Raw genomic sequence first — 25,716 nt, 5'->3', positions numbered from 1 at the left:
TGCCTGTGGTCAGAGCCTAGAGCTGGGGACAGCAAACACGTGGCCGGAGTCAGGGATAGGAGCCCGCTGCCAGGCAGCCAGAGCTGTGGGTCAGCACCTGGAGCCAGTGCCTGTCACCACATGCCAGAGCCAGCTGGGTGCTGGAGCCCGGGGCTGCGTGGGTGAAGCCAGGAGTAAGTACCCGCTGCTGCGTGTCTGGAGCCAGAGCTTGCTGCTGCATGGCCAGGGCTAGGGGTGAGCACCTGTGGCTAGCTCCCACCACCACGTGGCCAGATCCTGGGAAACGAGCTGTGGGTTGGTGCCTGCTGTCGTGCAGCTGGGGCTGGGGGACATCGGCTCCTGGGGCCAGCACCAGCCACTATAGGCGCAGAGTTTCTAATCTGCCGGGGGGCAGTTCTCCCCCGACTCCATCCAGGCCCTGCCCCCACTCCACTCCTTCCCTCAAGGCCCCACCCCCACCCTGTTTCTTCCCACCCCTGCTCCACCCCACCCCGCCTCTTTCCACCCTGCCTCTTCTCGCCCACTCCTGCCCCTTCCCCTGAGCACACTGCACCCTTGTTCCTTGCCCTGCACCCCTGCCCAGCACCTCCTGATGCCGTGAAACAGCTGATCTGTGGCAGGTGGCAGGCTCTGGGAGGGAGGGGTAGGTGCTAATCAGCAGAGCCCACTGGTGGGCAGGAGGTGCTGGGAGAAGGGAGAGGCATTGATGGGGGGCTGCCACTGGGTTCTAAGCACCCTCCATTTTTTGTCCCATGGGTGCTCCAGCCCCAGAGCACCCACAGAGAAGGTGCCTATGCTTATCACTGTGCAGCCAGAGCTCGGGACTGGAGCCTGGGGCCAGCGCCTGCTTCCACACTGCTGGAATCGGGGGCCAGAGGCTGAAACCCAGCAATTGGAGGCCAGGACCATGTGGCCAGAGCCGGAGGGGGCAGGGGTCAGTATCCACTGCCCCGCACGGCCAGGCTCCTGAAGTCCCACCAATGGAGCCTGCCGCCCAATCCCCCTGCCCCCAATGTGGGTCAAGAGCTCACCTTGTTCCTGCAGCGTTGGGCCCCAGCTCTCTCCAGAGGTGGTGCGGGGAAGCGCATACATGAATAACAAGAAGGGGGTCTGAGGGGCTGATGCTTTGCCCCTCATCACCGCCCAGGAGGCTTTCGCAGCTACACAAAACACCCCTGATGGTTGCATTCAGCCACAGCATTTGAGAAACGTTGGCTTAGCATGTGCTGCTTGTCTCCCTCTGTGCCACACAGGAGACTGGTACATTCAATGAAGAGTCTGTACTCTTAATTCTGAAAGCCCTGTAAACAATCTGAACAATAGAAAAGAGGAAAATGTCATCAAGGAAACATCAGAATGGATGCAAATAGCAAGAACATTAAATACAAAGTGTCTTTGTCTTTCCAGAGTTAATATGATTTCTTAAAATATAAGATGATGATAGTGATCCTCAAAAGTGGGAAATTAGATTTGCTAGAGTTAGATAATTGGAAATAAATTCTGCTCTAATTTAAATGGGTGTAAATCTGGAGTAAATCCACTGAGTTCAGTAAAGTTACTCTGCGTTGTATGAGTAGAATTTGGCCCATGGAGTTGGGATGGGCTGTGTCCTGTGGAACCTGTGAGGCCATGCCCCATAAGACACCTGTTTGTATTTGAGATGTTATAGGTTAATACAATGGACCCATCAATGATATTGTCCTTTTTCTGCATTCCTTTGGCTTGGTTGCAAACTAATAAACACAATGCACTTAGATGGCTTTCAGGCTGAACAGGGAGTTCGCACGAGGCAAAGCTTGCAGTATTCAACAGTGGTGGGATTAGCATAGAATGTCAGAGCTGGAAGGGACCTTGGGAGATCATCTAGTCCAGCCCCCTACTCAAAGCAGGACCAAGCCCCAGACAGATTTTTGCCTCAGACCCCTAAATGGCCCCCTCAAGGATTCAATTTACAAGTGTGGGTTGAGCAGGCCAATACTCAAACCACTGAACTGTCCCTCCACACTCACCTTGTTGCTGCTACACATAGCCTGAGTGTAATCACATCAAGGGCAATAAACTCAATCAAACTAAATGATGTCAAGAATAACTAGCATCAGGCGAAATCATCTGCAAATGAAACCCTCATGGGCCTTCAAGTTTGATCAACGCAGCTGTGTGGATGGGATAAACAAAAGGATCAAACCTTATTAGAGCTAAATCAATTCTAATTCAAAACATAACATACAAATTTAAGAGAGACACATCCTCAATGAATGTTCCAACCTCCTTCTAGTTTCAGTTTAATGTTCATGAAAAAGCTATGCCAATGAAATGGAAAATCACATTAGTTATGATGAGGATGCTTGACTTTTTCTCTAGCTGAGATGTGGCTCGGCATTTTCCTCTCTCTTTCAGGCCAGCGTTTTATCTCCCTGTAGGAAAATGGAAACACAGGAATTGCCACTGGGTCAGATGCATGGTCCGTTGAGTTTGATAGCCTGTCTCTGACAGTGGACAGACCCAGATGTCACAGAGAAAGAAGTAAGAATCCTGCAATGGACGGATGAGAATAATCTGTTAAATTGCTTCCTGATCTTTAATACTTAGAGATTGGCTTAAGCCCTGAAGCACCAGGCTTATGATCCCTTCCAAAATGTGTTGTAATTAATTACGATAAATTGGGAATTTTTGGTATCTATAAGAGGTGGCTTGTCCCTAATTACACCTCAGAGAGATCACGTGATTTCTCTATGAAGATCAGCAGGAAGCTGCAAAGAGATGCAGACTCAGGAAACTGTCAGAGACTGCAGGGAGTGAGAAAAGACCCTGAGAGAAGGGAGTCGGAGCCTGAAGGCTGAGCCCCAGCCAGGTAAAGCCTGCCAGTAATGATTGGATTAGGCCGCAGCTCTGGGATGGAGAGCTGGGGACTCCCTATCTAAGGGGGAGAGAGAGAGACGCACTGAACGAGTGTTGGAGCCTGGAGGGCTAGTGTGTTCACCTGAGGCCTGAATAAACTGGACCCTAAAAGGGGGAATGTTTTAAATATTGTGGACTGTGCAGTTCTTAAGGGATCCTGAAGAGGGGGATACAGAGGCAGGATGCTGCCTGAGTGACTGCTGGCAATGAGGGGGTGCTCACCTGATACAATATCCATATAAAGGTCCCATCCCCATTTTAACCTTCTAAGTTCTTGGCCTCAATGATTTCCTGTGGCAATGAATTCCACAGTCTAAAATATTAGTGTAGTGCCTAACAGCCCCAGTCACGAATCAGTGACTGGGGTAAAAGTCCCCTATTCACTAGGCACTGCTCACTTTTTAACTAGAATAGACAATAAAAATATTGTCCACATATCTGCGATCCCAGCTCAAGGGCTGTAGTTAGAAATTGCTCTAAGCTTCATGTTTTAATAATGACGAGGTGAATAGGCTCGAGATCTGGAGTGAGATCTGTAACCTCCTTGGCTGTAGTATGGGGATGGGGATCTTCTCCTGTTCATCTGATCCCTGTCTTGGCACTGTACAAACAGAGAACAAAAAGATGGTCCCTGCCCTATACAGCATAATCTGTGACTACGTGTTTCCTTTTACTGGTTTTGAATTTCCCACCATTAAGTTCCATGGAACGTCACCCTTGTTCCTGTGTTATGAGACAGGGAGAACAGAAACTCCCGATCTCGCCTCTCTAGACCATTCTTTATTTTATTTGTCTGTCTAAGGTAAACAATCCCAATCTTTTCAGTCCCTCTTCCGGGCCCTTGATCATTCATGTCGTTCTTCTCCGAACCCCCTCTAATTCTGCAATCTCCTTGTGGAGACAGGTGCTGCATGCAGTATGCATCTGAGACTGCACTGTAGTTCATTGGGGAGCTCCTTCAGTACTGAACGTCGTTTGGAGCCCTGAAGACAACTCTGAGGAGGAGAAACAATCAAACAAATGTGCTCATAAGGCAAAGAGCAGGAAGGAGAGACGCCGCATTGCAGGAAACTAATCTGTGACTAGATCCAGGGACTCTGTCCTTTCCCTTAGAGATGAAGGGCCCTGTTCACTCTGCTACTCTCCAGCCCAGTGTGAGCAGCAGTGTGTAAATAACCTGGCCGTCTACTATCATGGACTGAGCATGCCTCATTCCACAATACAAAAGGACTTCACAGGTAAATGTCCAGTGAGCTAGATACAGGGCTGGCTCTGGCTTTTTCGCTGCCCCAAACAAAAAACACCTGCAGGGCAGCCGGAGCCAGGGTGCAAACTTTCAGCTAACAGGACTTCCTGTGCTGCAGACGTGCCTTGGGCAGTGGGGTGCGCACCCCGGCTAGCTAGGGGGGAGGGGGAGGGAGCCGGAGGGAGAGAGAGAAGGGGGGCATCCACGGCTTCCTTCAGTCAGCATGCTCACCACTCAGCCCATTCCGTCGCGCCGCCTGCTGGGAGGTCTCCATGCCTCCCCGGTCAGTGGGGAGGGAAGGACGCAGGCTGCCGTGCTTCCTGCAGACCTGGCACCAGTTGGGGCAGATGGATCGTGCAGCCTGCTCCCAGTAGGGCGCTCCCCCCCTCCACACCACCTTCCCTACAGGGTGGCCAGAGCGGAGAACAAAAAAAAAAGGGAAAAAAAGGGCAGCCGTGCCGCCCTAGGATTGGGCGGAATGCCGCCCCGTAGAATCTGCAGCCCCAAGCACAAGCTTGATCAGCTGGTGCCTCGAGCCGGCCCTCGCTAGATAATAAGAAGCAAGAACTACTAGCCCAGTGGAAGGCATTTTGTTCTCCTCACAGCTGACTTTGGGTAATAATATTACATGACGTTAGATGGATGTGAATAGTAAAATATTCCAGTTGCTTCTTTTTCTTAAAGGACAATTAAGTTATTCTAATAATATTTTGTATTCTGTCTCTACTGTTCCCCTGCCCTGTCCCCCTATGCCCAGACCCCCATATGTGTGTTTTATGCATCTGAGACATGATCCAGCAAGACACTTAGCCCATGTTTAACTGTAATTTGATTTCAATGGGGCAACTCACTTGCTTAAAGTTAAGCCCATGCTTAAGTGCTTTGCTGGATTGTGTAGACCAGGAACTTTCTGGGGCAAAACTGTCAATGTTATTTCTCTCTACAGCACCTAACACCATGGGGCCGTGAGCCTAGCCTGTGGTTGACAGGCATTACTGCAAAATAAAGAAATAATATAACACTATGAAATTTCATGGGAAGCGAGAAAGTGTAGCTTTGAAGTAGCTTTTCCAGCTGTGAAAATTAATCTTTATACCCTGTGATCGGGTGCATATCCCACACTGGTATTTGCTTTTATCTGTATTAGCTGGCTTTTATTTTTAATATGTGTCAAAAATAGTAAAGCCCCGGATAGGCACTATTTCATGTTCCAGATTTATTAAAATAAATAACTGATATGACGAATCTCAGAAAGGAAAGAGAAATATGTTTTGTCTCCCTTCCTCCACATTTTGTTGCTGGCATGATATTTGTCCAGGGCTTCTCGAGGAGGAAGTATTCCTTCAATATTATAAGGCTGCATATGCAGTGTGTATGTGGTTTATGGTGTACTCAGAACGTTTACATTCCAATAAACATGCTGAGGTTTTATTGTTGTGAAGAGGACTTGGAAATTGAACTGAGAGTGAGGTTTGATCAGCTAGAAACAGGAAATGCTACAATTTGGTTGACGCATTAGATTATACTCCTGAATGTATGCTCACTTCCAGGCCACTTTTGACGGGGAATTCCCAACTAAAGTATACAATCCAGCCCACTGAGCTTTTGTCTTTGACAAATTCCCTGTGATTTTGCATCATGGATACAACAGAAAGACAAAACTGAAAGATTTATGAGCAATACTATCTCAGAGTGGGAGAGAAATAGCTCCCATGTTATAAATACCCAGGGCCTGACACTTCTCTCGATTCCACTGAAATCAATGGACATATCAATTTTTATGGATGAGGAAACTGTCCCAGGAGGCGGGCTGTGGAAACCTTGGACTAAAGGGGTGAGTTTTCAGGCTGGGGACGCCAGGACTTGTATGACCCAGTCCCAGGAACCAAGATTGTGGGGCTCTGAACCTAGTGCTGGGTGAAAAGGGGGTCTCTTTTGAGAGCTGGACAATGTTGAATAAATTAGATCCCAAGAGAGGTGGAAATATTGGTTTTTCAAAGTGTTTTGATGGCAGGTGGATTATTTGCAATCTCTCTGAAGGAAAAGTAAGGCAGGGACAGCAATAGACTCATAGACTCATAGACTCATAGGTCAGAAGGGACCAATCTGATCATCTAGTCTGACCTCCTGCACAAGGCAGGCCACAGAACCCCACCCATCCAATTTTATACAACCCCTATCCCAGGATTGAGTTTTTGAAATCCTCAAAAATGGTTTGAAGACCTCAAGCTGCAGAGACACCACCAGCAAGCGACCCGTGCCCCACGCTGCAGGGGAAGGCGAAAAACCTCCAGGGCACCTGCCAATCCGCCCTGGAGGAAAATTCCTTCCCGACCCCAAATATGGCGATCAGCTAAACCCTGAGCATGTGGGCAAGAGTCACCAGCCAGCACCCAAGAAGGAGTTCTCCGCAGCAACTCAGTACCCATCGCATGCAACATCTCCCCGCAGACCATTGAGCAGACCTGTCTGGTGGTAATTCAAGATCAATTGCCCAAATTAACGATCCTATCATAACATCCCCTCCATATATTTATCAAGCTTTGTCTTAAAGCCAGGAAAGTCTTTTGCCCCTACTACTTCCCTCGGAAGGCTATTCCAGAACTTCACTCCCCTAATGGTCAGAAACCTTCGTCTAATTTCAAGCCTAAACTTCCTAATATCCAGTTTATACCCATTCGTCCTCGTGGTTACATTAGTACTAAACTTAAATAATTCCTCTCCCTCCCTAACGTTAACCCCCTTGATATATTTATATAGGGCGAGCATATCCCCCCTCAGCCTTCTTTTGGCCAGGCTAAACAAGCCAAGCTCTTTGAGTCTCCTTTCATAAGGCAGTTTTTCCATTCCTCGGATCATCCTCGTAGCCCGTCTCTGAACCTGTTCCAGTTTGAATTCATCCTTCTTGAACATGGGACACCAGAACTGCACACAGTATTCCAGATGGGGTCTCACCAACGCCGTATACAACGGTACTAACACCTCCTTATCCTTGCAGGAAATACCCCGCCTGATGCATCCCAAAATCGCATTTGCTTTTTTAACAGCCGTATCACATTGGCGACTCATAGTCATCCTGCTATCAACCAGTACCCCAAGGTCCTTCTCTTCTTCCGTCGCTTCCAACTGATGCGCCCCCAACGTATATCCAAAATTCTTATTATTAGTTCCTAAATGCATGACCTTGCACTTCTCACTATTGTATTTCATCCTATTTCTATTACTCCAGTTTACAAGGTGGTTCAGATCTTCTTGAATAGCATCCCTGTCCTTCTCCGTGTTAGCAATACCCCCCAGCTTCGTGTCATCCGCGAACTTTATTAGCACATTCCCGCTCTTTGTGCCAAGGTCAGTAATAAAAAGGTTAAATAAGATCGGTCCCAAAACCGATCCTTGAGGGACTCCACTGGTGACCTCCTTCCAGTCCGACAGTTCACCTTTCAATACGACCCTCTGGAGTCTCCCCTTTAACCAGTTCCTTATCCACCTTACAACTTTCATATTCACTCCCAGCTTTTCCAATTTAACTAACAGCTCCCCGTGCGGAACCGTGTCGAACGCCTTACTGAAATCTAGGTAAATTATATCTACCGCATTTCCTTTATCTAAGTAATCCGTCACCTTCTCAAAGAAGGAGATCAGATTGGTTTGGCACGATCTACCTTTAGTAAATCCGTGTTGCAATTCGTCACAATTACCATTGACCTCTATGTCCTTAACTACTTTCTCTCTTAAAATTTTTTCCAAGACCTTACATACTACAGACGTCAAGCTAACAGGCCTATAATTACCCGGATCACTCTTTTTCCCTTTCTTAAAAATAGGAACTACGTTAGCAATCCTCCAGTCATACGGCACAACACCCGAGATTATCGATCGCTTAAAAATTCTCGCTAACGGGCTCGCAATTTCACGCGCCAGTTCCTTTAATATCCTCGGGTGGAGATTGTCCGGGCCCTCCGACTTCGACCCATCGAGCTGTTCAAGTACGGCCTCTACCTCAGTTGCAGTAATATCCACTTCCATATCCACATTCCCGTTTATCATCCCTCCATCATCGCAAGGTTCCTCACTAGTCTTATTAAAAACCGAGGCAAAGTACTTGTTTAGATGTTGGGCCATGCCTAGGTTATCCTTAACCTCCATTCCATCCTCAGTGTATAGAGGCCCCACTTCTTCTTTCTTTGTTTTCTTCTTATTTATGTGGCTGTAGAACCTTTTACTATTGGTTTTGATTCCCTTTGCAAGTTCCAGTTCAATGCGGCTTTTAGCCTTCCTCACCTTATCCCTACATGTTCTGACCTCAGCAAGGTAGCTTTCTTTACTGATCCTGCCTTCCTTCCACTCCCTGTAAGCTTTCCGCTTTTGTCTAATCCCCTCTCTGAGTTGCTTGCTCATCCAGTTTGGCCTGCAACTCCCGCCCATGGTTCTTTTCCCCTTTCTCGGGATGCAGGCTTCCGACAGTCTCCGCAGCTGCGACTTAAAGTAATTCCAGGCCTCCTCCACATTTAAATCCACTAATTCCTCCGTCCAATCCACTTCCCTAACTAATTTCCTTAACTCTTTAAAATTAGCCCTCGAGAAGTCGAAAACCCTAATCGCAGATCTACATTTGTTTATCCTTCCATCTAGTTTGAACTGAATCAGCTCATGATCACTCGAACCAAGGTTGTCCCCTACCACCATTTCTTCTACAAGGTCCTCACTGCTCACCAACACCAAGTCTAAAATGGCATCCCCTCTAGTAGGTGCTTCAACTACTTGATGAAGAAATCCATCCGCAATCACATCCAGAAAAATCTGACCCCTATTATTCGTGCAAGTACTCGTCCTCCAGTCTATATCTGGGAAGTTGAAGTCCCCCATAATCACACAGTTCCCCTTTGTGTTTACTTCACTAAAGACATTAAAGAGGTCTCTATCCATATCCCAATCCGATCCCGGCGGTCTGTAGCACACCCCAAGCACTATCTCAGGGGAAGCTCTAGTTGCTTTTTTACCCAGCGTGATTTTTGCCCAGACGGACTCCGTCTTATCCATTCCATCGCATCTTATTTCGCTACATTTAATTTCATCATTGATGTACAAGGCTACTCCCCCACCTTTGCCTTTCTTCCTGTCTTTTCTGAACAGCACATAGCCTTCAATACCCGTGCTCCAGTCATGAGTACTATTCCACCAGGTTTCGGTAATCCCTATAATATCCGGCTTCACTTCCTGCACGAGTAACTCCAGTTCCTCCATCTTGTTACCTAGGCTCCTCGCGTTAGTGTACAAACCTTTTAATTTTCGGCGTTTGGTGTCAGTGACATTCTTTCCCCCGTCGTGCACAGACTGTCTGCCACCAGCATCACCCGTTACTCTGGTTTCTACTCCACTATTCCTCCTTGGATCAAATCTTGGGGCCGCAAGGGTATCCCCGCTCACTTTGTTTACTTCCCTCTCCAGGTTATGTTCTGGCGTGGAGATCTCCCGAACATTTCCCAACCATCTCCCCCAACTTTCTAGTTTAAAGCCCTCTTGATGAGGTCGGCGAGCCTCCATCCTAGAATCCTATTTCCCTCCTTGCTGAGATGAAGTCCATCGTGAGCAAACAGTTGTCTATGGCGTGCCATCCTACAAGGGGACATGCTTGCATAGCAGACTTTATATTTGCAACATTGTAATCTACAGAAAAGCTACTTCCGGTTATTTTTCCATGTTCCTAAAATCTCTGCCAGCTGGTGGTATCAGGAAGGGAACCCAATGGCAATAAAGGGCCACTAACAGAAAGCACTTCGGAAGACTTCCCCCCGCCCCTTCTAAGCTAAGTGTAGACAAGGACACATGTTCAGTGTAATGCCAAGGGACAAGAACTGCACTCTAGCTGCAAGGCAAGGGGACGTGCCTTCTGGGCTTACCCATCAGCTAGCCAACCTGCCTCTTCCACAGAAGAGCATGATATTCTATGGTTCCCACTGGGCTTAGGATGGTTTTAGGACTCATCTTCACTGCAGTGTTAGCTCGAGGGAAAACTTGAGTGTTGCCCCCCACTTAAGTTCCCTCTAAGCTGTGCGGCTATGCAGCAGGCTATCAAGGGCTGGGCAGGCACACAGCCACAGGGGCCTGCTCTGGAGAGACAGCTCACCCCTGGCCCTGGCCCTGGCCCTGGTCCCGGCCCTGGACCTGCTGCAGTGGGGAGAGGCACTGTCCTGCAGCCCCGTGTTGCTGTGGTGAGAGAGGGCTGGGAGGAGTCCTCTCTCTCCACCACAGCCCTGGGGCAGCCTGCACCCCAAACTCCTCATCCCCGGCCCCACCCCAGAGCCTACATCCCCAGCTGGAGCCTTCACCCCTGGCACCTCAACCCTCTGCCCCAGCCCTCGTCCCCTCCCACACTCCAAAGCCCTCAACTCCATCCCAGAGCCCACAACCCCAGCCAAAGCCATCACCCCCCAACCCCAACCCTCTGCCCCAGCCCTGAGCCCCCTCCCACACCCCAAACCCCTCATCCTCCTCCCCACCCCAGAGCCTGCACCCCCAGCCAGAGCCCTCATTCCCCATGCACCTCAACCCTCTGCCCCAGCCCTGAGCCCCCTCCCACACATTGAATCCCTCAGCCCTCAGCCCAGAGCCCCCCTCCAACACTCCAAACCCGTTGGCCCCACTCCCGCCACTCATCACCTCCATATTGGTACACATAACAAAATGTGTTCCACGCATGGATGGGAAAATTAGAGGGAACATTGCCCCCCCAGCCAACTCCTGCGCTCAGAGGTGCTTTAAACTCCTGCTCGCTGCCCTGCGGGGAGAGGCGCTGATGATGCTGGAGCTAGTGAAGGCATGGGGATGCAGCGGCTTATAGGAACATTGCACTGCCGAAGGGGATTGCAGCGTGAGCGCTCTCACTCCAGCTTGGCTAACGCGGGACGAGTTCACACACGCTAACACTGCCGGGAAGACAAAGTCTGACCTGCAGAATTTACTTGCTTCTCATTATCCACCTTTCTCTCTTCTCCCTCTCTCTATTTTAATGTCTCTTCCTCGGCTTTTCTCCTCTCTCTTTTCTCCCTGTTCCTACTGCTCTTATTTAGCCTGCAGTTACCCATTTACATGACCTACCAAATAGCAACAGTGACCATAAAGGATATGTTTCCACTGTAATAGAAGACCTGCAGCCGGACTAGGGCTGGCCCAGGTCAGCTGATACAAGCTTGCAGGGATCAGGCTGTGGGATATAAAATAGCAGTGTAGGCATTCGAGCTGGGGCTGGGACTGGAGCCAAGGCTCTTAGGCCCCGTGGGGGGAGGGTCTCAGAGCCCGGGGTCCTGCCTGAGCTCAAATGTCCATACTGCTCTTTTTAGCCCAATCACCCCAGCTCCGCGTGCCTGACTCAGCTGACCTGGGTTCTGAGACTCGTGTAGAAGGATTTTTATTGCAGTGAAGATGTACCTAAAGCGTCATGTAGTGGCTCTTTTGCTTATGCATGCAACATAGCTTCCAGTGGGCGCCGAGTGGATTTCTGTCTGTTTGCAATTGATGATTGTTACTTGTACTTAAACCCACTTTGGTGTTTAAACTAAACTAAATAAATACATTAAAGTGTTTACTTGTAGATTCTTCCTCCTTACGGGCCTGATTCCAAGCTGAGTCCTTCTACTGACTTCACTTGGCCTTGGATTGGGCCCCAAAAGCATTGATTTGACATCTGACACTCGATTTAAACCAGCCAGTCCTAAATGTTAATCCACAGAACATTTGCGAGTTGTACCTCTATTGCATTCTCTTTGATGGGTGGCTTCTGCCTAGCAACAGGTCAGGCTCCAAAGGTTCAGTTCTGGGGTTTGTCTCCAAGAAGCCTCCAGAAAAGTTCATCAAAAGATGCTATCTTTAAAGCAGGGCTAGAACTCTCACAAGGAAAAGCCATTCCTGTGAGACTGCCAGCATTTCCCTCTCACAGCATTTTGATCCCAGTAAGGCTCAGAAAGGTTGTTGGGGAGAGGGGAAAAGAGGGAATCTAAATGAATGTCTCCAAGCCTTCAAGAATGTTCATTTCTAGATCTGAGCCAAGGTTCCAGGGTGATGGAGGGGGCATCTGAACTGATTTGCTATCCCTAGTTTTGATGGATAACCATGAACTTGACGTAATTCTTAAGTACAGTAGTTTCATTGAAGTCAACAGGCTAGATTCTCCACTTACAATGGTTCCACACCAGTGTCATTCTATTGTCTTCAGCAGAGTTACTCCTGATTTACGCTGGCATAAGAAAGGGGAAAATCTGTCCTCAGCTCTTTCCAGGAGCTTTCTAGTCATCAGCGTATGCTCAATGTGCCTAGCCATTTTATGGCATCGTCGTCAGCCAGATGGAGTGCCAGTAGCCCGCCATCAAAATAAGTCAGTGGGCCCTCAACGATGATACGCAACATAGTCTGAAGGTGACTGCAGCTTTCTAACGGTAAACTTCTAGCCAGCTCCCTACTGGCACTGCAATTTGGAAATTTGTGTTCAGCCGATAATTATAGTTATACCAACCTCACTCGGGAGCCACTGCTGTGACATGAATAACAAAATACCTCAGGGCCAGCCAAAAAAAATCATTGTGAAATATAACCAGAGAAATCTTGTGTAGGGGATTAAATAGATAATGGGAATAGAAAGAAAAAAGCCCCCATGCAATAATAATGGACGAATGTGTACTTGAGTCCCCACCTGCTGCTTGCATCAAATCATATTCCCTACACAACAGATCCTGCGTTATGTAATTCACTTCAGAGGGCATCAGAGCTCCAGCAAACAGCATGAGGCTCAGCAGAACAATAGCCAGCCGCAGAAATAGCCATATGTGATTGTTCTCCAGGCTGTGACTGGGGAACTGCAATAGGAAGAACACGCACCCGGGGCCAGATCTCAGCTGGAATCCTTGAAATCAATGCAGATTTGCACCTGCTCAGGATCTGCCTCCGTGGAACTTAAAAACCTGGTCTTGTTCATCTCAGGAGACAGACCAGCTCTGAGAGAGAAATCATAAGGTTTAAAAAGGGGCCATGATCACTGCATCCAGGAGAAACCACTCCCATTAAGGGCAGTTCATTATACTGGGCCCGAGTCCTGAGATCCTGTCTCTTGGCCCATACTGGGGCCCGATGCAGACAAAAGTGTGTCGCGGCAGGTCAATCAGTGAGGTTGCCCATTGTGGAGTTTCTTCCCACTCTGAAGCGAGAGGATTGAGCTTTGCCCCCTGTGAAAGAAGCAGGTTTTTCAGGGACCCCTGGTAACTGAGGGCATTTACTGGAGTTAAACTCCTCCCCTGTCCCTCCAGCTTCCTGGCTCCAAAGGAGCTGCACTGACAGGACCTGTCCCACCCCCTGCTCTTTAATCGAGCTCGGTTTTTATACCATGCCCATCACTGCAGTATCCAGCTGCCTCTGACTGACACTGGGGCGCTTCACAGGCTGCAGTCACTTTCCTGCAGATTCGCCATGTCCTTAGTAGATGACAACATGCAGGGTCCAGAGAAGCTGGGGAGGGGGGCAGGTAGGGACACTACTACCCAGGAAGCACGTGTCCCCTCCATGCGGGTATGGAACTAACCAGTACAAGGGCATCCTCTGAACTTTGATCAACAGAATACACAGCAGGCTCTTAGTAAACGCCCCTTTGACTTTACTGGGAAGAGAGCCACCTGCTGGTGGAAGTGTTCACTGCATCTGAAAAGCTGCACCAAATCTATCGCAGTACCACTCTACCCCTGAGTGGGTGGGCTAGGAGGGCTGACAAGAGCTGGCTCCTTCTGTAGACAGTGGCATGTTTCTTTCCTCTTTCACTCCCAGCACATTCAGCCAGCAGCTGTGGGCTCCCCTACTCCCACAAGGCAAAACTCGGAGGGTGCAACCTCCCTGGGAAAACAAGAGATTTGCACACTGTTTCATATACCGACTGGTGGGTAATAACATGAGCGGCCACCATGTTTGTAAAACTAAACTGGGTCTTTGTTAAGAGAACTATTTACACTGGGTGCTGCAGCAAACACTCAAGCCATGTGCACACAGACTGACCTCCCGGTGCCTCCTCCAAATTCTTCCCTTCTGGAATGTGTGCTCCTCCCTCCAAGTTCCATGTGCGCTGCTCTACACAGGATCCTGCTAAGCTGAACTATCCTAGACCACACAGCTGTAGCTGCAACCCTGAGAATGAGAGGCAATTGTGAAAGGGGCAAGGGGCTTTGTAGCAAGGGAAATTGAGGTATGGAGGTTAAAAATGGCACTTTCAAAATGGGTTCTGAAGTCAGACATCAACATTCATATTTAGGTGAATAAACTAAAGGAGAGTTGCAGGGGCTTAACACCTCTGAAAATCCACCTACTTATTCATGTGCCTTGGATATGGATGTGGAGCAGAATTAACATTTTTAAAAGTCATGACTTGCTTGTGGGAGTCTCAATCTTCAGTTGTCCAGCGGGAGGCAGCTCTTGAAAAGTTAGGGGCAAGATGGAGGGAACAAAAGATATTCAGCACCTCTGAAAAACACAGGCCATAGTGCTCTCAAGTTGGGCTTCATCCAGGAATCAGTGGAGGGGATTCTTTGGCCTGAGGGATACAGGGGGTCAGACTAGATGATCACAATGGTCCCTTGTGGCTTTAAAGTCTATGAACCAAACACTGAGTCACCCAAAATAAGCGGACACTTCAAATTTGGGGCCTACGTGATCTAAGTTTAGGCACCCAAGTTTAACTAGTTTGCGCCTCAGATCCTGTTAATAGTGTGCCTCAAACAAATTCTCATATCTGGCTGCTAAAAAAAGACCTTTTATCTGTTTCATACCACTAGATAACGTTAGGAATTAGTCATTAAACACAGAGCTGGCAGTTCCGCATGATGTTATCACCCCCTGCTCTGGTTGAAACGGCTTGAAAAGTCAATAAGCCTGTATTCAACCCTCTGCACTTGGCTATCTATGCAAATATGAGACTGTCATAAAAAGTATTCAGATAGTTTGTTCCTCAGAATTAGCTCTGTCCCATACACCAGGGCACTTCATAGCCCCTCGTGAGCTTCATCCCCCTTACTGTCATTTACATAACTAATATGCATTTGCTTAAATATCTCTTTAACTGGTAGTAAAAAAAACCCACATGCAAACAGGCACCAGCCCGTGAGGGTTACAGGATTCAAAGTCTAAGTACACCTACCTATGTGATCTAGCCTCACCTGCTTATGTAGCAATTTAGGACAGGGCTCTTTTGCTGTCATGTGGAAGCCTTCATTGTTCACTCCCTGAGGATTGGGAGCCAAGAAATCCCTTTTTCTAACCAACACACCCCTCTCCATTTCCCTCTTACCACAATTCAACAGGATCCGAAGCAGAGAGGAAGGAGGATGGGTGGTGGAATATAGATAGGGACCGACATCTCGAAGAACCTCTAGTTACAGTAAAGTCTGGGAAAGGTACTCTGGGTATATCTACACAGCAACTAGGCACCAGCGGCTGGCCCGAGCCACTTGCCTTGGGCTCATGGGGCTTGGGCTGTGGGTCTGTGTCACTGCTGTGTAGACTTCTGAACTCAGGCTAGAGCCTAAGCTCTGGGACCCTAAGAGAACCAAGCCTGGAAGTCTACACAGCAATGAAACAGCCTCGCAGCCCAAGCCCCGCGAACCTAAGTCAACTGGCACAGGCCAGCCACAGGTGTCTAGGTGCTGAGTAGACATACCCTCAGAGTGTGAAAATAAGGTGGAACATATTGCTTAGCATAAGTAGTTAACACATATTCTAAGAGAGCATTCAAAGACCCCTGCAGTCATAGGACCAAAAAAAGCGTGGGGTGGAGGGGAGTTACATATTGTTGTAATAAGCCATAAATTCAGTGTCTTTCTGAAGACCATGATTTTTAGTGTCTAGGAAAGTTATGAATTTAAGCTCCTCTTTTGAAGGTGTTGTGCAGGTTCCCTTTGTGGACAGGGACTGAGAGGTCAGATATGGAGCGATCGTTTTGTGAAAAGGGTTTGCTCACAGGTGATGGGGTGTTTTTTTCTTTTTATTATTTTTCTGCATGAGTTCATTTGAGAGCGCAGTGATTGTCCAGTTTCATCTACCTAGCTGGGGCATTTAGTGCACTAGATGAGGTACACTCGTGGTTTTCAAACTAGGGCCGCCGCTTGTTCAGGGAAAGCCCCTGGTGGGCTGGGCCGGTTTGTTTACCTGCTGTGTCTGCAGGTTTGGCCGTTCGCAGCTCCCAGCGGTCGCGGTTCGCCTTTCTCAGCCAATGGGAGCTGCAGAAAGCAGCGAGGGCCAAGGGAAGTGCTGGCCACCACTTCCTGCAGCTCCCATTGGCCGAGAATGATGAACCGCGGCCACTGGGAACTGCGAGCAGCTGAACCTGCAGACGCAGAAGATAAACAATCTGGACCGGCCTGCCAAGGGCTTTGCCTGAACAAGCGGCGGCCCTAGTTTGAGAACCACTAAGGTACATTAGGTACGTGTAGGACTCATGGCTCTTGAATGGTGTATTGTGGGGGGTGCTGATCATCGTAACGGTGGCGGTGTGTCTGCAGGTTTTGCATCTGTTGTTATGGAAGTGTCTGGTGCAGCTTGGAGTTGTGGGTTCTGGTCTATGGGAAGCTTGCTTGTGATGATGAACTTGGTGAGAATGGGAGGTTGTTTGAAGGCCAGAAGAAAGGATTTGGGATTCTTTCAGGATGTGGTCCCTATTGAGTATGTATTGTAACTGTTTAATGATACCCCATATAGTTTACTGTGTGGGGTAATAGGTGACAACTAGGGGTGTAAGGTCATAGGTGGGTTTTTTCTGCACTGAAGCAGGTTCTTTCAGGGTACTTGTGTGGCCCATTCCATGATGTGATTTATTTCTCTAGTGCAGTGGCGGATTTAGAGTTAGTGGGGCCCTGTGCTCAGCTTCATTTGGGGGGGGCCCTCCTTGAGACCCAGCCAAGAGAAAGAACATTCTCTCTTATCTCTTCCACCACCCCTGTGTTTTCATTCCTTTTTTCTTCATCTTCCTCCTAAAAGTAATAGGAAGTAAATGAAAATAAAGTGAGGTACCTTGATTGTTTTTGTAGTCTAACATTTTTCCACAGACCACTTGAAAATCTCTGAGGGTCTCAGCGGACCACTTAATGATCTTTCCAAATGTTGTTTGTACCATTAGCTAACTATTGTAAAGCGCTTTGGATAAGAGTGCTTTATTTAAAAAAATGTTAAAAAATATTGGGGTGCAGGGTCTGGCCAGGACTAAGGGTGCGGGAGGGGGCTCAAGGCTGGGGGTACAGGCTCTGGGAGGAAGATAGGGTGTAAGCGAGGGCTGGGGGTTGAGTTGCAGGGTCTGGATAGGAGTTAGGATGCAGGAGGGGGGTCAGAGTTGGGGCAGGAGATTGGGGTGTGGAGCACTTACTTTGATGCTGGGGTTCAGGTGGGGAGGTGCAGGGGCGGCTCTAGGCATTTTGCCGCCCCAAGCACAGCAGGCAGGCTGCCTTCGGCGGCGTGCCTGTGGAGGGTCGGCTTGTCTCGCAGCTTTGGTGAACCTCCCACAGGCATGCCGCAGGACCAGCAGACCCTCCGCAGGCATGCCGCCAAAGGCAGCCTACCAGCCACCCTCGCAGCAACCGGCAGAGCGCCCCCCACGGCTTGCTGCCCCAAGCACGCGCTTGGCATGCTGGAGCCTGAAGCCACCCCTGGGGATGTGGGGGGGGGTTTGCAGGAGTAAGGGTGGGCAGGGGGCTGGGGGTGCAGGGGCTGGCCAGGAGTTAGGGGGCAAGAGGGGCCCCAGGGTTGGGGCAGGAGGTTGAGGTGTGGAGTGCTTACCTGGGCCAGTTCCCATTTGGTGTGAGGGGTGCAGGTGGGAATGTAGGAGGGGTGCAGAAGTCAAGGCATGGGGTATGGGGGCTGGGTATGTGTGGGGGGTGCAAGAGTCAGGTCAGGGGGTGTGGGCTGGGGGTGTGAGGGTGCTCCCAGCCATCTGTCCCACCCCAGGACCCTGCCCTGAGTGGCTCACAGCAGGGGACTCGGGGGGTATGTGTAGGGGGAGTGCGGGGGCCCCGCCTTTGCTCTGCCCTGCCCCACATCCTCCCCCATTCCCTAAGGCCCCACCCCTGCCTGGCCTCTTCTCCACCTCCTCTCCCAAGCACACTGCAGCCCCACTCCTCCCCGTCCCTCTTCGAGCGCCGGCAAACAGCTGTTTGATGGCAGGGGAAGTGCGGGGAGGGGGAGGGGCAGGAACGCGACACACTCGGTGGAGGAGGTGGGGAAGAGGTGGGGAAGGGGGGAGCTTGGCTGCTGGTGGGGGCGAAGCCTGCAGCAGGAGCCCCAGGAGCCGGCAGGACCAAGCTTCTGCCCCTGCAACTGCCCAGCCCTGGGGTCACCTGTCATTGGGGGGCCTCGTGCCAGGGCACTCTGTGTTTCACTGTAAATCTGCCTCTGCTCTAGTGGAGTGTCCTTGTGTGGTGAAAGTGGTTTTAAGAAGTATTTCCTGGACTTTCTCCTCAGAGCATATTGAGTGGTATCTGAGTGCCTGGCTGTCGATAACAGATTTTTTGGTGTGTTGGGGTGGTTGCTGGATCTGTGAAGATAGGTGTGGTGATCCACAGGTTTCTTGTAATGTTTGTCCAAAAAATATATATATATTACCTCACTCACATTGTCTCTTGAAACACTGGCATTTCTCTTCCAGTAGCCAGTCATTTCCCTGGTCTGTTATGCTCATCTGACTTCCTATCTGCAGTAATCAGCTGGAGGAACCTCATACTCCTTCTTTACCTGGCGGATCAGAGCTCCTCTGCAATTCATCATCTTCTATGTACAGAGGAAAGATAGTGCCAAGCCAAAAGGGTGAACAGCTGAATTTGGAATAGGAAATAGGAGATACTACACACATAAGAAGAGAGGTATATTAATCTAGGCCAGCCATTTGGCCTGTGATCTCGCTGTTAATTAACTCCACACTTGCACTATACAGGCAAACAGCTGTGGTGGCATTATTTTATTCAAATGTAGCCCAGTGCAGAGGGCTCACACAAGGTGGCACTTAAGCCCCCGTGTTAGGGATCTTAAGCAGTGCCCAGGGCATTTCACAGACCCTCAGCACTGGGGTTTATTTCACTCTGGGTGAAGTTGGAGACAGGAGAATTATACATGGGAAAATCTGCCCTTCAGTGACTTGTGCAAAAAGAAGCAGCATCAGATTTTTTTACCAAAATTCCCAGAGAAGTTAATATGTTTGCATTGCAGTAACATGCTGCTCACCTCCTCGCTGCCCTGAGACAGGATGGTTATGTATTCAGCCCTGGTTAAAGGCAGTCCCAGCTGCAGGGGGAAGGTCTAAAATGCATCTATTCATTCTCCCTTGTGGCAGGGTGGTCCCCTGCTCCTGAAGGGCTTAAAACAGCCCAGGAGAGGGCTGAGGCTGGGAAGGAAAGCCTGGGCTGATTGGGGAAAGTAGACTTAGCTGTGGTCACACCCCAATCAGGCCCAGCTGGCCCCTATAAGAGGCTGTGAGCCAGAAGCCCAAATAGTCTCCCTCTGCCTGTAGAGGGAGAAGGGCCTGGCTGCAGGGAGCTAGAGGCAAATTACCTGAGTGGAGCAGGGCTGGGGACAGGCTGAGGAGATGGGGAGCTCCAGCCTAGAAAGCCCCAGCCTGTGGCCTAGCATTGGGCTAAAAGGTACTGGGGGTTGCAGAGGGCAGCCCAGGGGCAGGCAAAGGCAGCAGGTCCAAACCCCTTTGCCTATGATGAGGGCTGATACTGCAGTCTGTCCCAGTGAATGGGGGCTAGATAGATACTGGGCAGTAGCCAAAAGTGGGGATAGTGGGTTGGGGGTTCCCCAGGGAGGGGTGACCCAGATTGGAGGGGTTACTGCCAGCAGGCAGCACCCCATGTAAAAGGGCACCGGGTCCAGGGAGGGACATGGGGGGCCAGAGGCCAGGTGGATCACCAGCCTGCAGAGGGTGCTCCGGAGCTGGAACCAAGCTAATTCCCAGGAACAGACCAGCAGGAGGTGCCGCAGGGGTGAGTCCACTCATCTATATCCCTCTTGTAGCAAAAAGAGGAAGTAAATACTGGCTTGAGCTCTCCCATGTGGCAAAGACATTAATCTTTGGAACCCAGATCCAGAATATTGATTAGTGGTATCTGGAAAGTATTGGCCCAGTGGTTAGGGTGTTAGGCTGGGATGTGGGAAACTATAGTTCATGCCTGTGTTCTCCTGTGGATTTTCCTTGTAATGTTAGGCAAGTTACTTAGTAGCTCTATGCCTCAGTTTCCCATCTGTAAAACAGCAACAATAGCACTGCTCTACCTCACAGGGGTGGTCTGAGATACTATGGTAGTAGGAGCCAGATAAGTACCCTAGAGAAATTGTATTTCAGTCTCTGGTATGTCAATGCCTTTTTACACCAGTACATTTTCTGAAAGAGTTACTTAGACTTCTCTTTAAATTTCACCCCCTTGTTTCTTAAACTATCAGAACCCCCCCCCCCCCGCATGTGCCTCCACCCCCCAAAAAAACCTACCAGCTTCCCAGTGCAAAGGAAACTTTAATCATCTGGCAGAACTGTAAAACCTGCATTATCGTAAGTAACCCACAGAAGTTCATATTAATCATCATGTAAATGAATGCAGTTTCCATTAGCAGAAGTAGCTCTGTGCGTGACCAGGACTCTTTAAAGATCTTGCTTGCATTAAGAAGATAAAGAGCCATTGGGCTAGAGATAAAAGACTAATTGCCACGGGGGTGGTCAATCTGTGTGTGCATAGAGAGACAGGGGATGTTTCCTGTGCAAAATACAAGCAGGGAAGAGTCCTCCACTCCATCTGTTTGGCAGGACTAATTAACAAAATGAGGCCTTCTGATTAGAAATCAAAGATGATCAAACGGCTGATTTATGGGACTTAAAAGGAGCATAATAATCTAGCGGTTAGGGTTTGGACTGGGAGCATGATAAAAGCTGATTGAAACACAGGAGAAAACATCTCATGATTGATTGATTGATTTTTTGCTATTAAAAGTTTGTTTGATACATATTTTAATCATAATTTTGAAACTTTTCAGCCAACTCTTGGCTTGACTGCTTGGGTTTGCTTCCCAGCTGCACCACTGCTTCTCACTGTGACCTTGGGAAAGGGCCTTCCATGGAGCTGTGCTGATTTACACCAGCTATAGATCTCGTCCCGAAACCCTGTTTCCTGACCCCAGACACAGAATCAGAGTGGTGGGATGGTGGGGGAGGGAGAGTGTAATCCAGTGGTTAGTGCTGTGGGCTGGGAATTGTGACTACTGAGTTCTTTTGTCACACTGCCACTGTAACACCGGGAAAGCCTCTTGGGGCTTGATCCTTTGTGGAGGGAGCTCATTTCCCAGCAACTTTGGCATTTTGCATGACTGGGCCTTTATTTCAATTCCCTCCTTTGTGAAATAGTAATGAGCATGCCCTGCCTCCTGGACTGTGGCTCCATACTCACCAGTGTTTTGAAAGATCACTCAAACCCTCAGATAAAGGGTGAGGTAAGTACAGAGCATCACTAGAACCTAATGTCTGAGGTTGTGTTCATCTTTTATACAAATCTGCAGGCTAATAACAACAATGGAGTTACTGGGAACTCCGTGCCATTCTACCAAGAAGATTGTCCCTGTCCATGGTGCTACTCTCTAAATGAATACATCTGGGCCTACACATGTGATCATCTGATATTTTTCTGGCGCTATCACTGAAAGAAGTTTTCAGGAGGTTTCTCTGGTTCTTTTTGTTTGGTTATCCTTAGTATCCATAAGAATGATTAATAACTGTGTTGTGTTTATTCAGCATCCATCCCAAAAGAGGCTTTAGACACCTTAAAATCCACCCAAGCATGATGATAAGTGAGGACTGGGAGAGTGAGGTGGGGTCATTTCGCAGTTGCCTTCTGAACATCGCCTATGGAAAATGAAACTCGGGTCATGGACAAGAACCTCGACATCACTCCAATTGGGTGTCTCATCAAAGCAGTGGAAGGACTGAATGGGCACGTATACTGGGCAACTCTCCACTGCATATGTGATTCACCAGGGCAGAGGTGTGGGGGACTTCTAGTATTGCTGTTGCTTGTGCTATCTCCATGGCTATGTCTATAAGCATACACCTGTCAGGGATAGTCTAGATCTCTGGGGTAGGCAATCTGTGGCACGTGCGCCGAAGGCGGCACACAAGCTGACTTTCAGTGGCACTCACACTGCCCAGGTCCTGGCCATCAGTCCTGGGTGCTCTGCATTTTAATTTAATTTTAAATGAAGCTTCTTAAACATTTTAAAAACCTTAGTTACTTTACATACAACAATAGTTCAGTTATATATTATAGACTTATAGAAAGAGACCTTCTAAAAACATTAAAATGTATGACTGGCACATGAAACCTTAAATCAGAGTGAATAAATGAAGACTCGGCACTGCACTTCTGAAAGGTTTCCGACCCCTGGTCTAGATAATACTTAGTCCTGCCTTGACTGCAGGGGACTGGACTAGATGACCATTTGAGGTCCCTTCCAGTCTTATGATTTTATAGCTTTAGCAATTGTGCACCTATCCATATAATCACATCACCTATCAGGATTTGGCCCTATATATGTCTATATAAACCTCACATAATGCCCTTGTTCCTAGACGAGCAGCACCATCAACTCCTATAGGCAGTCTGGGATGGCCTCACATTGCTCTCTAGTCACACTCCTGGCCAGTATAAGCCACAGCCTAGACCAGTAGCCACGTCCTGCCCTTTTCTGAAGGACACTCTGACTGGAGACTTTGAGGAAGGGCATTGGAAAAATAAGGCAGCACTTTGACGTTTGGCACACTCCGAGGGAGAAAGCAGTGATGGGCCCAGACCAAAATCCCAGATCCTGCCACCATACTCACCTGCACCTTAGTAAAGTTCAGGTCTGATCTGAACCTGGCCGCTGATCCTTATGTCTATAATGGTTCAAAGCAACACCCCACATCTGAATACCCTGAGCTTCAGCCTCTCTCAATAGTAAAGGAGCTGATGGCGGTACAGATGTTACGGCATTTATTTATAATCAGCTGACCTCCTTCTCATCATCCCCACCTTCCTATTCGACATTGAACCGGGGATCAGTGCTCACATTCACCAAAAAGGCCACTCGCTCCACTAACCACTTCTCCCTCGCTAGTCCCCCCTCTCTCCATTCCTTCTTTTTGACAACTGCCTCCTTATCTTCAGTACCTCCCCACCACTTCATGTCCAAGCTGCTTCAGCCACCTCCAATCCATCCATGGCTCTTGGCTCCCTGCCACTCAACACTTTATTCCCTTAACTCTCTTCCACTCAGTTGTCGAATCCCACCGTTCTCCCCTGGTTACCAACTTGAAGTCTCTTCCTCCACTTCTTTGCCCTGGCTCATCTTCTTCCAGGCCGCTCTTCGGAAGTTTTTCTCCACAGCCAGGACCCTGTAGGTAATTTCCCTTGTTTGGTGGGACCAAAGACAAATCCAAAACCCAGGGCCGTATAGTTCCTCCTGCTGTGCCCTTAATTAATCACATATTCACAACTCATGCTGCTGCATTGTCTCCGAAACACCTACGCAAGCCTGCTGATCACTTATAAATTCCCTTTTTGTGCACACAGATTAATTGAAGGGCCACTGCATAGTCCTCCGTGCCTCCACTAAGACTCTAGGCTGTTAATAAACAGAAGAGAATCTGATTTAAATAACTTCTGTTCTCATTAACATTCCGTCCTGCTTTTCTTTGGATAACACAGAGTGAGCCTGGCAAGCTGAACATGCCCTGTGCCAGACTTGATCTTAGTTGGACTCAGTATGTGTGTGGAGAGCGCCCAAAGCATTGTGGGCAATGCCAGAATAGAGAGAGAACATTTGACGAACGGTTACTAGTTAAATGTGGGTGGAACGCAGAGGGCTAACACTAGGTCATCCTTTCTTCTTTTGGCTTTAGTCACATTTGACAACAGGTGTTGTGCTTTGAGAGGAAAGGTGGTCCTGTGGTTAAAGGCCCTGGGTTCTAAAGCAAGAGATGTGGGTTCAGCTTGCAGCTCTGCCACAAAGTTCCTATGTGACACTATCAGAGGGTAGCCGTGTTAGTCTGGATCTGTAAAAGCAGCAAAGAATCCTGTGGCACCTTATAGACTAACAGACGTTTTGGAGCATGAGCTTTCGTGGGTGAATACCCACTTCCTCAGATGCATGTAATGGAAATATCCAGGGGCAGGTATATATATGTGTGCTAGCAAGCAAGCTAGAGATAACGAGGTCAGTTCAATCAGGGAGGATGAGGCCCTGTTCTAGCAGTTGAGGTGTGAAAACCAAGAGAGGAGAAACTGGTTCTGTAATTGGCAAGCCATTCACAGTCTTTGTTCAATCCTGAGCTGATGGTGTCAAATTTGCAGATGAACTGAAGCTCAGCAGTTTCTCTTTGAAGTCTGGTCCTGAAGTTTTTTTGCTGCAGGATGGCCACCTTAAGGTCTGCTATAGTGTGGCCAGGGAGGTTGAAGTGCTCTCCTACAGGTTTTTGTATATTGCCATTCCTAATGTCTGATTTGTGTCCATTTATCCTTTTCCGTAGAGACTGTCCAGTTTGGCCGATGTACATAGCAGAGGGGCATTGCTGGCATATGATGGCGTATATTACATTGGTGGATGTGCAGGTGAATGAACCAGTGATGGTGTGGCTGACCTGGTTAGGTCCTGTGATGGTGTCGCTGGTGTAGATATGTGGGCAGAGTTGGCATCGAGGTTTGTTGCATGGATTGGTTCCTGAGCTAGAGTTATTATGGTGTGGTGTGCAGTCACTGGTGAGAATATGTTTCAGGTTGGCAGGTTGTCTGTGGGCAAGGATTGGCCTGCCACCCAAGGCCTGTGAAAGTGTGGGATCATTGTCCAGGATGGGTTGTAGATCCTTGATGATGCGTTGGAGGGGTTTTAGCTGGGGGCTGTATGTGATGGCCAGTGGAGTCCTGTTGGTTTCTCTCTTGGGTTTGTCTTGCAGTAGGAGGCTTCTGGGTACACGTCTGGCTCTGTTGATCTGTTTCCTTATTTCCTCGTGCGGGTATTGTAGTTTTGAGAATGCTTGGTGGAGATTTTGTAGGTGTTGGTCTCTGTCTGAGGGGTCAGAGCAGATGCGGTTGTACCTCAGTGCTTGGCTGTAGACAATGGATCGTGTGATGTGCCCGGGATGGAAGCTGGAGGCATGAAGGTAGGCATAGCGGTCGGTGGGTTTTCGATATAGGGTGGTGTTAATGTGACCATCACTTATTTGCACCGTGGTGTCAAGAAAGTGGACCTCCCGTGTAGATTGGTCCAGGCTGAGGTTGATGGTGGGGTGGAAGCTGTTGAAATCATGGTGGAATCACGTAGAGACTGTCCAGTTTGGAATCACGGCCAAACTGGACAGTCTCTACGGAAAAGGATAAATGGACACAAATCAGACATTAGGAATGGCAATATACAAAAACCTGTAGGAGAGCACTTCAACCTCCCTGGCCACACTATAGCAGACCTTAAGGTGGCCATCCTGCAGCAAAAAAACTTCAGGACCAGACTTCAAAGAGAAACTGCTGAGCTTCAGTTCATCTGCAAAT

At 48.8% G+C, this 25,716-nt stretch overlaps 1 protein-coding gene across 1 annotated transcript in view; it reads left to right on the top strand.

Annotated features, from left to right (window-relative positions):
* Nucleotides 1-25,452, top strand: part of GHRHR (growth hormone releasing hormone receptor) — a 1,095,940-nt gene extending 1,070,488 nt beyond the window's left edge. Inside the window, exon 12 of the mRNA XM_050942723.1 lies at nt 24,702-25,452. Coding sequence (XP_050798680.1) covers nt 24,702-24,791 — 90 coding nt within the window. The 3' untranslated portion in view covers nt 24,792-25,452. The remainder of the gene's footprint in view (nt 1-24,701) is intronic.
* Nucleotides 25,453-25,716: the final 264 nt, after the last annotated feature.

The sequence above is a fragment of the Gopherus flavomarginatus genome, chromosome 2, assembly GCF_025201925.1.
Source record: "Gopherus flavomarginatus isolate rGopFla2 chromosome 2, rGopFla2.mat.asm, whole genome shotgun sequence".
Taxonomy (NCBI): domain Eukaryota; kingdom Metazoa; phylum Chordata; order Testudines; family Testudinidae; genus Gopherus; species Gopherus flavomarginatus.
Note: the sequence above shows the minus strand (reverse complement) of the source record. Positions and strands in the feature narration are given on the sequence as shown.